Raw genomic sequence first — 13643 nt, forward strand, 5'->3', positions numbered from 1 at the left:
TCTTAGTGATCGAAGAACACCTCAGACTACATTACAGGTATGTTAACCATTCACAATTCCAGAAGGAAACGGTTGGGAGCGGAAAAAGTAAATCTTATGTTATAGATGTTGAAAAATATTTCTATATTCCACAATTGATTTCGAATTTGTTATAAGCGAAGGGTGGCAACAATCTAACATTGTCTATTAGACGCCTCTCACAGTAATCGTCTCTAGCAACCTCAACAAAGTCCAGCTCTGCTCGAGGGATTTAAATATAAATAGTATAGAGGCTTTAATTGTTAAAAATCGTTTGAGATAAGCTGGTCCCACTTAACAGAATTTTCGTTGGTCTGTCACAATAAAGCGAAGCGCCATTCTATCTATCACATCACAATTTTGAAATAAAATTTTGTGTCACGATTAGGTATTTAAAATAACATTTTCTCCGAGACCTTACGTTTAATTTTGTAACGGAATTTGAATCAGTAAATGTGAAGATTGACAAGACGTAATTTATGTTAGATACGTCTTAATATTTCTAAAAGAGGTGCCATACATCTGTCTGTCTGTCATACTGAAAATTCGAAATACCATTTTTATCATGCATGCATTGGAAACTAGTATTTCATTGCGAAATGCGCAAGTTGAATGGACGCATCTAATTTTAGATAGTCCAAGCATTTCTACACGAAGCGCTGTCCGTTGGCTTAAGTTTTAAAATACCATTTTCGTCTATAAACGCACATATTAAATGGACGCATATAAGCACATTATGTCCCACTGTCCTATAAATAGAACACCAACTAATTTCTTTATAAAATTTATAAGATAATATGTCATAATATTGCTTACTTCATAATTATTCTGAAGAAAGGATAAAATTAATCCATATTCATTAGAATATATCGAGAGTTGTTGGAACCGTATGAAAATTCTTTGTTCGGTGATGAATTTACTTATAGAAATGAGTCTTGCTATAACTTAAAAACCAATAAGACGGTAATTGTCCAAGTCAAGAGACAAAGACAACAGACGTGGCTCAGACAACAAACGTGGCTCATGGCGTCGAGTTTGTATATTAATATTATACACGCGCCATGCATCCCATCGTTATGTTTTTTTAATCTGTTAGATCCAACTGTCCTATAAATAGGACACTAAATAATTTATTTTTAAAATCACAAAATCCATGAGATAATATATAAAAATACTTCATAATTACTCTGAAGGAAGGATAAAATTCATTTACAGTAGAACCCCGAAATACAGTGGCCTTAAAATACGTTTTTTTTTTTTAGATTACAATGTTTTTTCGGCACCTGATTACGGTATTTGTCCCGCCTTACTGTTATTCGATTATATACCTGTGTATTATGCTGTATTTCGTTACTAATTTTTAATGCCGTATCCCGGAGTTCGACAGTATATATATATATATTAAAATTCTTGTGAACTTTGCTAAAATTCTATTTGTTTGATCAGCTATAAACTCCCATAAAGAGTCTTGCAATAGTAAGCCACTAACTTACTGCTAAAAATGCATTGTAACTCTTTGTGTAAACTGCTTTGCTCCTTATCATAATGTGTAATTTTCTTAAATATATCACATATACCCAGTGTCCCACTTATAGGGAAGTCAATATTTCGCTTTCTAAATATGATAGTCTTTTCTTTTCAATTTGTGTATTTTAACCCATGTTTCGTCATTACACAAAATTTCAACCCATTTTTATTCCTTTTCAATTCAGCAGTAAAAAGAAAGATACATTGGGACTTAATGTAATTACAATTCCAACCTATCCTTTTTGAAATAGTTAACTTTGGATTCTATATATCGACGGAGACGATTTCCCAAATCTTGGATAGAATGCAGGAACCCTTTCACTGTCCCTTTCTCCAGTTGTTTGGTGTTGACCTGTTGGAGAATAATATTAAATAAACATACAAGATGCGTAAAAGTAAAAAAAAAAAAAAAATGAAAATAATACCAACTTAGTTACAAATCGATTTCATCTTCAAAATAATCTTTGAAACAAATGTATTTGTGAACCCAAATCATTCTAGCAACTGAAAAGAATACATTTAACATGACACTGTAAACGAAATCTTACGCATAATAAAACAGGGGAAAAGGCTGTTGCCGTCTTACATATAAACAAAACAGAAGAAAAAAAACTTTCAACAATTTATAGGAAATGCTTCGGAAGTAAGAATGACAAAAATCCAAAGCCTGAATCCCCAAGGTGATCTGAGGCTATATAGGGAAACGTTCTGATAATATTGCGATGATACTGGAACAATGTGTATTGGTGCTTACCTTTCCAGTGGACCATTCCAGTATAGGTATTCTGCGGCTTGACATCCATACATACCTACCCAGGCTTTGTGCTCTAAGCGCAACTCAAAAAGTCTTTTGAAATTAACGAATGTAAATATATTTAAAACCTACTGTGTGCGTGCCAATGTTTTCAGTAATCGCGAAGGCTCGCGTTTATAAATCGCTTAACTCTTTGATATAGCAAAAGTTAAAACAAGTTAAAGGGTTACCATGGGAACTGGGTAGCGCGATCGGAGACACAAAATAAAAGTTTAGTATAGTCATTACTAGGGCTATGACAACAGCATATTCTTTTCATTGTTTTGACTCTCGAGTGTATATCCGTTGATATCTTATATGCTTTTATATAGAGTGATGTGGTTCTCAGTTGATTAATTGTGTCTGTGTCGGATATATACTCGAGAGTCAAAACAATGAAAAGAATATGCTGTTGTCATAGCCCTAGTCATTACCGCTTTAAGGATTGCATTTATACTACTACTACTACTACTACTACTACTACTACTACTACTACTACTACTACTACTAACGATAACTATAACATTAACAATAATAATAATAATAATAATAATAATAATAAAAAACAATAATACAAATAATAATTACCATTTAAACCTGTTTCAAATACTAATCAATACAGAACAAGTTTGGCTATTGCAAAAACTTCCCATTTTGTATTTTTACCAAGGTTCTTATATATATATATATATATATATATATATATATATATATATATGGGAGTGTGAAACATTCGTTGATCACCATTCAATCCCGGGCAATGTCGGATCTCCTTGCTAGTTGCAAATAATACAAACTCAATTTCAATTCAAATTATGTATTAGATAAAAATTCATTTGCACTTCAGTACAGATATTAACACAAACACACTTACATAAGCCGCTGGAAAAATGGGTGGATCATTCTACCGCTCCAGAAAGTATTTCACTCCTGATGCACTTCTCTACCCATACAAAAGCTAAATACGTCGTAAGATGGAGTATCGTTACCGCATCTGGGAAGGAGCTGCTCAGAGCAGCCTTTCTTGTCTGATCAGAGTACAAAGCCGTTTTCGTAATCAAATAGGCGAGGACCTTTTCACTTCCCTACTTCTTCTTTCTTACAGAAGTGACGTTAGATAGTTATTTTCATGGTAGGCGCTCGACTGAGCTTCATTCTGTAAAACACTCGCAACAAATACTCGTCAAGCTACAACAACTATAAAAATTCCTATACTTTCTATCAGTGCGTAAAACTAAATGAAAATTCCATGAACAAAGTTTCTTTCCTAGAATCGTCCGTCTGTAGAACACAATACCGCGGGGCTACTCCTGAGCTAACTATAACATGATCGTTTTCAAAATCTAATGTAAATAAGTTCTTGTTGAGCCGTCCTCTCAAATAATAAAACCCTACCAAATTTCACCATTACCGATCATCACGTTGTTGTCTCACCGTCTATTCGATATCCATTAACCCTTATCCTCGACTGGCTCTTAGGCTTTTATAAGCGATGATCGCCTGGCAAAAAAAAAAAACGACTAATAAACTAACAAACATATACACATAAAGCTTGCAATAATTATCACTCACCCTTGTATACAAGAAAGATGAAGATACTTACAGGATTTGAAGAAGATGGAATTTTGTTCGTTTCTGTGATCGGAAGGAAAAGTTCGATCGGGTAATGATCACTGATCGATTTTGCTGTTTGACTCTGAAATGAATAAATTTGCATAATAATATTTTGCTTATTCTGCTTATTTTGCTGCTGGAAGAAGCAAAAATGTCCACACGAAAGACTGAAACTTATTTAGTCAAGCCCATAAACTCTAAACTAACTACACTTTAAAATAATAAGAACCCCCCATAGTTTTAACAGTTCTATTAGAATTGAGGCATCTAAAATTAAACGATACTAAGCTCCGCGTTTAAAAAAGATTTGTCTCAAAATACTACGACTTTGTAACCCATGTATCTCCGTAACGTTTAAAAAAGCTTCAAAATACTACGACTTTGTAACCCATGTATCTCCGTAACGTTTAAAAAAGCTTCAAAATACTACGACTTTGTAACCCATGTATCTCCGTAACGTTTAAAAAAGCTTCAAAATACTACGACTTTGTAACCCATTTATCTCCGTAACGTTTAAAAAAGCTTCAAAATACTACGACTTTGTAACCCATCTATCTCCGTAACGTTTAAAAAAGCTTAAAAATACTACAACTTTGTAACCCATGTATCTCCATAACGTTTAAAAAAGCTTCAAAATACTACGACTTTGTAACCCATGTATCTCCGTAACGTTTAAAAAAGCTTCAAAATACTACAACTTTGTAACCCATGTATCTCCGTAACTAACAGAGATATTCGTTTGTTTTAAAATGAAATGTAACACCTACGCTATCACATCTTGTTCATTTCAACAATGATAATAAGCCTGATACAATGGTGACAGTGAAATATGTTAGTATTATTGCTTATTGCCTGTAAACATAATAACAAAGTTTTACTGCACTTACATCGCTTCTTAGTCATTCTGCGCTGATGCTGGTGTCAACATAATCTATGAATCCGGATCATCAGCATCACCAGATTCTTTACTGACAGCCGCAGTTGTATGTAAGGCCAAATTTTCTTTCATGTCTTGAAAATTTTTCATCTTGAAAACCACGAAGATACGAGGCATGTATCGGAGGTACAAAGATTAAAGGAGTCTCAAGATCACCGAGTTTATCTTTTATATTATCAATTTTTACTGTATTGTCACATATTTCTTATAATGGGAGAGAAATAAATATCCAGATACATAATGTACTTCTGATCTACCCCCTCTCCTCCGCGTGAAGAAGAATTTAAGAAACACAGTGGTATACATAACTCGTTTTCCCTATATATGCCACTTTGTGTTGCAGGATTCTGGATATCTCAATTATATATATATATATACTATTTTTAAAATGTAATTATCCACTGACACGTGTTTCGTCGTCTACGACTCTTCAGAGTGGCTATATCTAGCGAGATTCGAAATCGGGACCCAACGGTAATAAGGCTAAACCCTTACCCCTGGACCATCGCGCCGACTGACTGGATATATCGCGATTTACTTAGATGTTGTTTTTTTTTGTTTTTGGTTTTAGCGATATGTTTTGAATGAATTCAATTATTTACAAAAGTGCATTTTTACCTAAATGCGAGTTGGGAATAATTTTCCCTTTTAACAAATTTGGTACCCCCACATAGGGGTAAGGGTTTAGGCTCATTACCGTTGGGTCCCGATTTCGAATCTCCCTAGATACAGCCACTCTGATGAGTCGTAGACGACGAAACACGTATCAGTGGATAATTACATTTTAAAAATAATGTATATATATACCGCTCCCCATGTGGGGGTACCAAATTGGTTAAAAGGGAAAATTATTCCCAACTCGCATTTAGGTAAAAATGCACTTTCGTAATTAATTGAATTCATTCAAAACATATCGCTAAAACCAAAAACAAAAAAACAACATCAATTATATATATATATATATATATATATATATATATATATATATATATATATATATTTGTCTTACTATTTTCCATTCAACTATTGGCGAACGTACGCTTTCACTGGGAACTAAAAAAAAAAGAAAAAAAAAGCGGACGTTCGCCGATAGTTGAATGGACAATAGTAAGACAAGTAAGTACATGTAGATTATGCCTGAATGAAAAATTTGCTATCCTATACTTTAAAGAACTCCAACATCTATTAAACTGTCGGAGAGAAATAGCGAACAACTGTGTGCACAGGATAAACTATACGCTAGGAGAGCGATACAAAATAATTTTAAAATTGACAAAACAATAGAAAATAAAAAAATAAAATAAAATAAAAATAAATAAAATAAAATAAACATACATATACATAAATAATTATATATATATATATATATATATATATATATATATATATATATATATATATATAACATATCTAACTACGTCGTCGCAGTCGTCGTTTTTTTTAATAAATAACTACACCTAGGTTGAAAATAGGTCAGCTAGATATCTACTCTCCCAATGAAAAGCACACACAAAGGAAGGGGTGAACATAATGTCAACTGCACCTTTGTTCTGAAAGTGTCCGCCCTTTTGCTGATTAGGATAGGTGCGGTGAAAACTAGGAAGTTGATTGGCTAACTAAAATTCAATAGCATGTTCGTATATAAAAACACGAGGTAACAACAACTCTTTGCATAAGGCTGACGAATTCTCACGAGGATGAAACTAGGAGTATTCTGTGTAGCTTAATTGCCATATATATTTTAATAACTTATATATATATATATATATATATATATATATATATATATATATATATATATATATATATATATATATATATATACCGTCCTTGCGATTCTTTTTATCATTGTCACTGTTGGCATTTATTTTCTTCCCACCGCGAGAAAATGTGACGCACGCTCAGAAAAAATGAAACAGCCTTAAACGAGGAACACTTGTGCAATCTCGTCGGCATTTATCGTTAAGGACGCCCCGGGCTGTAAGCAATAAACTTACTCCTTCTTCATTCCCCGGATGATTGGAGGCAAAGTTTGGGAGGTTGGACTACCTAGCACTACACAGGACGTTTTATCCCTAACCACAGTCAACACCGAATACGTCATTAAAAGAAAAATGGCCCAAGCTCTGTTGGCTTCGGATGGAATATATTTAAGAGAAAAAATCTAAGACAATTTACGAGGTGACCCGTTTCACGCGTAAAACTCTAATTGTAATGGAGAAGGTTTGTAAACGTGATTAGTTTATTTACCTCCTATCTAGAAGGGTTGGGACAGGGCCATACGTGAATTTAATGAAAGTGTTTCTGTGGAACGAACTGCATTCGATCTTGGCACACTCCGTATTGTCAATCACTCATTCATCCCGATGTATCAACGTGATTATAACATACTTATTAGTTGACAACGTTAAAAACACTTAATAAGAAAGGATCGATTTAGTTTTTACACAAAGGTTTAAATTGGAACACACACACACACACACACACACACACACACACACACACACACACACACACACATATATATATATTTAATGCTCTGGGATTAAGTGCTTTCTGTCCGTTGTATTCAATCTAATACGTTTATTTTTTTTAAAATCAAACTGTCATTGCGATTACTTTTATCATTGCTACTGTTGTATCATATTTAAGAAAAAAAATAGGACAATTTATGAGAGAGGCGGTGACCCCTTTTCTTGTGTATACCCCTGATTGTAATGAGAAAGAAAATTTGCTTACATCTAAACCAAATTCTTTGTCAAATCGGAACACAGACACTTTACCATCTGTTGCCAAGTTGATCAACTTTTCTCCAGCAATGACGAATCTATAAAAGAAAAAAAGAAATACCAATCAAACAATTGATAAAAAAAACTAATACCCTGTAAATCAGAAAGATAATTGTTCGAACTATCAATGTGAAAGAGATTTTAACTGCGATCATGTTACAATACTGTGAAAGTTGTCTCCCTTTTGATGGCTTCAGATTTCTGCTTATTTTTGTAGTGATGTAAGGGTTTAGGTATCTTGGAGTTGCTCCTCTTTGTTTTCTCGTTAAATAAAGTTGTGATTACGTGTACTTTTTTCTGTTCGTGTCAAAATATAAATAAAGACAGGCGGCCTCTCTCATCTGTGTCTGTATTAAAACTAAAAACACGCCAAGTGTTAATTAATTTCTTTTCCTAACGTCGATATGACTTCCAGTGTGAAATTTATGTAAAACAAACAAGGTATGATTTGATTCATATTCATACAAAAATTAATAATAAACTAATTCTTAACCAACAATAATTTCTTTTAAAAATGGATTTTAGATTTAACTAAGAATTTATTGCTGTTGTTACTGTTTGGTATTATTCATTTATTTGGTATGCATCAGATGATTATTCTTAGCATTCGTTTCCCCGATATCTTTCTACTTAGAAATCTTCATAGAAAGACTCCGGGCACTTACGGGAGGGACCGCGTGAAGGTTGCCAAAATCCTTAAGCGAAAGTGTTTCGGTGGAACGAATTGGATTCGAATTTGGCACACTTAGGTTAAAGCCAGTGTCGTTAACTAATTAGCCACCATCACTTCCACGGAGATATGTGATGATTAGTAAAAAAAATTAAATATGTTGGCCTTGGGGTGTTGTGACGTGGCTCAAACACGTACATTTAAAGAGGGTGTAACTGGTTGGAATTAGTTGAATTGCGAGTTGGAATGCGAACATTTTTTTTTTACACAGTGATCACCACTTATCAAGGCCCGGAAGCCACTCAGGGATAAGGGTTATTGCAAGTACATTACGTTAGTGTGGAACATTTAGCGATTTACTTCTCAACTCACAAGTTTTTGTTACCTGACACGGACTTCTATTATTGTACATAACGCAATAAATCGATTTTATATCTTATGTCTGTATATTGTTTTCCACTGCACGAAACAATAATATATTAAAGCCAAAATAGTTGTCGTTCTCTTTTCCGTGTATGAAAAATTCCAGCTACTTGTTTTACCCGTAAAAATAATAGGAAAAGAACACTATCCTGACCCATGTGAAATAGACGGTAATAGCATTCATAGTCATCTTCGCCTGACCGAGAAGTACATAACAATGGATGCATATCGCGATTTGAAAACGATACTCTACAATGGACGTCTTACTGATTCGTAAATGTAGAATGGAAACGTACCTGTCGTATGCGCAATCCGAGTTTGAGACGGTTGTATCAACTTCGTCCCCAAGTGGCCAGTAAAATTTGCTGTCCGTCCTCAAGGGTATTGTGGGCCAACTCTTCTTGGCGACGTAACTGCAATCCGCATTAAAGTCACCCATTATGATAATTTCAGTGTTTCCCCATCGTTCCAATGTCTTCTTGTACACATCCGACAAATGCTGAAGCTCGGACACTGCAGTATCCGGATCAGTGTGAATCGAAATAAAGCTGATATACTTGAAGGCTGTAAGAAGAAGAAGAAGGTAAAAAGAAGAAGAAGAAGAAGAAGAAGAAGAAGAAGAAGAAAAAGGAGATTAAAAGGATATTTGAATCGTGTGTTATTAGATCCATGTTTGATTTTAAAGTGAAAAATTTTGGGTTTAAACACTTGAAATTTTAGATGTACGTCACTTGGACATGGATTAAACTTTTTTAATTTGATTTAAGCCTAAAACAATAAATGTTAAGGGGTCAAAATTAGGGCCAAAGTTAAAAAAATTTGACCTCTGCGATCTCTACCAAATTACTTAACCAATTTTTGGTCTAAGCATTTGAAATTTTACATAAAGTGTATTCAGACATAGGACCAGCTTTTTAATCGGTTTTGAGCCGAAAATTTGGCTGCCAAAGGGTTAAAGTGCAAAATATTTTACCTTTGTGGTTTCTAGCAAACGATTTAGCCAATTTTGGGTCTAAACATTTGAAATTCAAAGGTATAGAAGGGTATTCAAACATGCTGCAAGCTTTTGCGTCTGTTATAATGACATAACATGCTATCATGATCTGTTACAGGCCATGATAGCATGTTGCAGATATTGACGGTGTGAGACCCTGAGAAAGCAACCCCTGTCATGGACGTGCGTCAGAAGCAGAGATGCGTCATTGAATTCCTGACAAAATTGCATTGAGAATGGTGGTGACTATGTAGAAAAATAAATTCTGGACCAGAAAAGGTCGCCCGTTTTAACGGTATCACTCCCGCCGTTGTAACTCTTCAACGTTTTTAGTTAAATAAATAAAAGTGTTTACCTTTTGAACGACTTTCGTTAAAAACAAACTTCCTCACACAATCACCAAGGCAAATTTATTTGTTTCTTTAAAATCATATTTAAAAGATAACAAAAAAACAACAACAAAAAACAAAAAAAAACGAGGGGGGGGGGAGGGACTAAAGTTTAATGAATCTATTGATATTTTGCACCAAAGTTACTAAAATACTAATGTTTACACAAATAAAAGCTAGTATTATTTCGATTAATCGGACTACTGTTCTCATCTTGAGTTTCATTTTCACAACATTTCGGTGGATGTAACCCCCGACATTCTTCAGGTGTATCTTGACGAACGCAGGAATCGTGACGGAATTTCATACGGAATCATTTATTTACTTAACGATGGAAGCATGCTCTCCTTCCGTCAGCCGTGATTGGATAGAGGTCCTAATTATTAGGTTGGTGCAAAAATAATGTCGTTTCTTGACGTTCAACTTCATGTAAAAAACGACATTATTTTTGAACCAACCTAATAATTCGCAATTGTATTTTTCGGTCGCCCACACTGAGAACTGAACCTCCAACCTTTAGGAGAATATCACTTTCATAATTGATTTTTCTAAGCACTGAGCCACGGATCAAGATGAGAATAGTAATCCGAAGAATTAAAATAATACTTATGTTATATTGATAAGACGTTCACTTATATAAAGGTCATTGAATACATATTTTTCACATTTACGTTAACTTATTTTATTACTAGCCTAGGTGCCCGGCGTTGCCCGGGTGTTTGGAGTTGTGTCTTGAGCAAAAAAAAAAAAGTGGTAGTAGGCAGGCAGGCTCGAACCCGTACCGCTGCTGAGTATATTGCCAAACCGGAAGTGATGTAGGTTTAAATTAAGGCTAGTCAATCGAAAAAAAGGGACGACTTTCGAAAATTTTGCGAAAAAAGTGACCCCTCCCTGTAGAAAAGTGCCCAGTTGAGGAATTAATATTTTTAGCCAATTTTTCGATACTTGTCGCCCGAAAGGTCTACTTCAAAACGATACCGATCTCGTGAAAATCCGTCGCCTCTGTCGAAAGTTTTAGTTAAACATACAAACATACATTTAAAGAGACATGTGAGATTTATATTATAGACTAGCGTGGTGCCCGGCGTTGCCCGTGTGTTTGGAGATGTAAAAGACGGGGAAAAAAGTTTTGGTAGGAAGGTAGGTTCGAACCTGAAGCCAATGACGCTAAGGAAAAAAACCTGGCATCTTACCTGCTCAAATACGACAGTAGAGGAATGAACACCGTTTTAATTTAACGATTAAAAAATTAAATGAAGACAGGTGCGTGAATTTAATGAGGTCAAACATCACGCCATAGGAAGAATTAAATGCCGCATTTAACTTTTGCTGCGCGGTTTTGTTTCACCAACTTTGGCTGCGCGGTAGTTTTTTTTTTTGGTTGGGGAGAAAAACCAGCTTTCCATAAAAAGGAGAGTTAGCAATTGTCCGATATAAGGGTTTTCTCCCGCATTGATCAAACCTCATGGCTTTTCAGGGAGTTGATATTTATTTGCTTCTCCACGAAAGCAAAATATGACACAAGGTCGTTTTTAATGTGGAGAGAGGGAAAAGGGGAGGGGAAAGGTGGACCCGTTCCTCCGAGAGGGAGAAAGGGGGAGCTGGTAGTGTTTTCTTGGTATATAGGGTTGCCCCTACATGGACCAGGAGCCGATTACCACAAGGGCAATGATCTAGTGCAGCATCTGCTGGAACAGATGATATTTATTTGCTCCCCCACCGAGCAAATTAGGCACACGGCCGATTTTTAAAGTGAGGAGTGAAGGGGAAATGGGGACCAACTCCCCGGGGAGTAGGGAAGATGGATAGTGACAATTGGTATGAAGGGTTGCCCCTACATTGACCAAGGTGTTATATGTGGGGTTGCCCCCACATAGGGTCTTTGCTTGCAGTATCTGCTGGAACAGTTACTACACTCTGATCTTGACCCAAAAGCCAGCTAAGCCGAGGAGATTTTACGGATTCAGTTTCGGTTTTATACTGAAAAGTTAAAGAAACGCATAGACGAAGAAATATCGCGAAAATAGCGTGTAAAAATCATTCAAATAAAAGATAGACGCGACTCCCTTTGTAAATCGTAGATATTATAATTTAGACAGTATATAAAAAGGTTTTAAGAATGAGTGACTACCCCGAGAGCCTCCTCCCTCCAAAAGACTTTGCCGAACATACACAAAGAATGCACACACACGCTAACACACATTTTGCCTTATATATATATATATATATATATATATATATATATATATATATATATATAATATCAAAATATCGTACTTTAAGGCAAATTATGCTCAGTGACTGTTTTATGCATATTAGTATTTTTATAACATATTTGACATGTAATTATAATGTGTATAGTGTTTAACTATTTTGTTGAACTTGGGAATGTTTCTGTAGAACTCCAGAATTCGGACAGAATTTCGAACGAAACCCTTTATTTACTTCATGAGGGTAGCATGCTCTCGTTCCGTCAGCCATGTCTGGTTAAAGATCCTAAGTAATTCGCAATTGTTTTTTTTTCGCTCACCCACACTGAGAATTGAAGCTTCAATTTACTTTTATATCAATTCATTTCAATATCATTTTTACAATTGATTTTTTTCCAAGTACTCGAACCACTGCGGCCCTTGCAAATAATACAAATAACCAATCCTCATCTGAAAAAGTCAGAAACGTAATCGGATTAATGTCCTTATCTTCAGTGTTATTTACACAACTTTCAGTCGATGTTACCTTTGACCTTCTTAAGGTGTATAAGTCGCCATGTCTGATATTGCAAAAGGCTTAGCTAAACACTTCCGACTTTTCGTATTTAAATTCGAGTTAAAAGTAAGAATTCAATTTTCTTTCAAAACAAAGCACTAAAGGCATATTATTTGTAAAATATTTATAACAAAAAAAGAAGGGGGGGCTACAATTTAATTAGTCTATTGTTATTCTGAAATGTCGTCATGTGAATTTTTATTCTTACCCTTTTGACCATTGTTTTTTGACGTTTGTGTAAAAACAAGTGAATCATGCATTGCCCTCTGGGAGTGCACAGTAAATGAGCCATAAAAAAATACTAAGTCCAATATTCCCCCCATTTAGCCCCAAAATCCCACAGGGGACGTCAAATCCTGGCGAAAATCAACAAACGGTACAATTTTAGGCCTCAACATAAGTAAATTTGAGTTCTGCACCAAAAAGTCCATCATTTGCACTCCACCATTTAGTCCCAAAAGTCCCCAAGGCCTTAACATATTTAACTTTGAATTCAGCACCGTGCAAAACTGCTAAATAGACATACACAGAAAATTTTGGACAAATATGGTAAAATGGTACCAAAAATGGAGTGTTTTTATTAGCCCTAAAAGAGCCCCTGGGGCACACCCAAGAGTTATCGCGAAGTATAGACAAACAAAATTATATAGAAATCAATTAGTTACAACTTTTCAGAAAGTTTTATAAAAATCCAATGCATCAATTTTTTTTTAATAAGCACAA

The 13643-nt window shown here is 34.9% G+C and overlaps 1 protein-coding gene across 3 annotated transcripts in view; it reads right to left on the bottom strand.

Annotated features, from left to right (window-relative positions):
- Positions 1–13643, bottom strand: part of LOC145249446 (deoxyribonuclease-1-like) — a 120578-nt gene that overhangs the window by 23615 nt on the left and 83320 nt on the right. For 2 of the 3 annotated variants that reach the window (XM_080111004.1, XM_080111006.1), the window contains exons 5-7: positions 9068–9335; positions 7629–7716; positions 3942–4034 (exon numbers count right to left, since the gene is read on the bottom strand). In XM_080111004.1, coding sequence (XP_079967130.1) covers positions 3942–4034; positions 7629–7716; positions 9068–9335 — 449 coding nt within the window. Of the gene's footprint in view, positions 1–1699; positions 1898–3941; positions 4035–7628; positions 7717–9067; positions 9336–13643 lie in introns of those variants that run through there. The other variant, XM_080111005.1, reaches the window with a different exon arrangement.

The sequence above is a fragment of the Euprymna scolopes genome, chromosome 28, assembly GCF_053919585.1.
Source record: "Euprymna scolopes isolate OS-2025 chromosome 28, ASM5391958v1, whole genome shotgun sequence".
NCBI lineage: Eukaryota > Metazoa > Mollusca > Cephalopoda > Sepiida > Sepiolidae > Euprymna > Euprymna scolopes.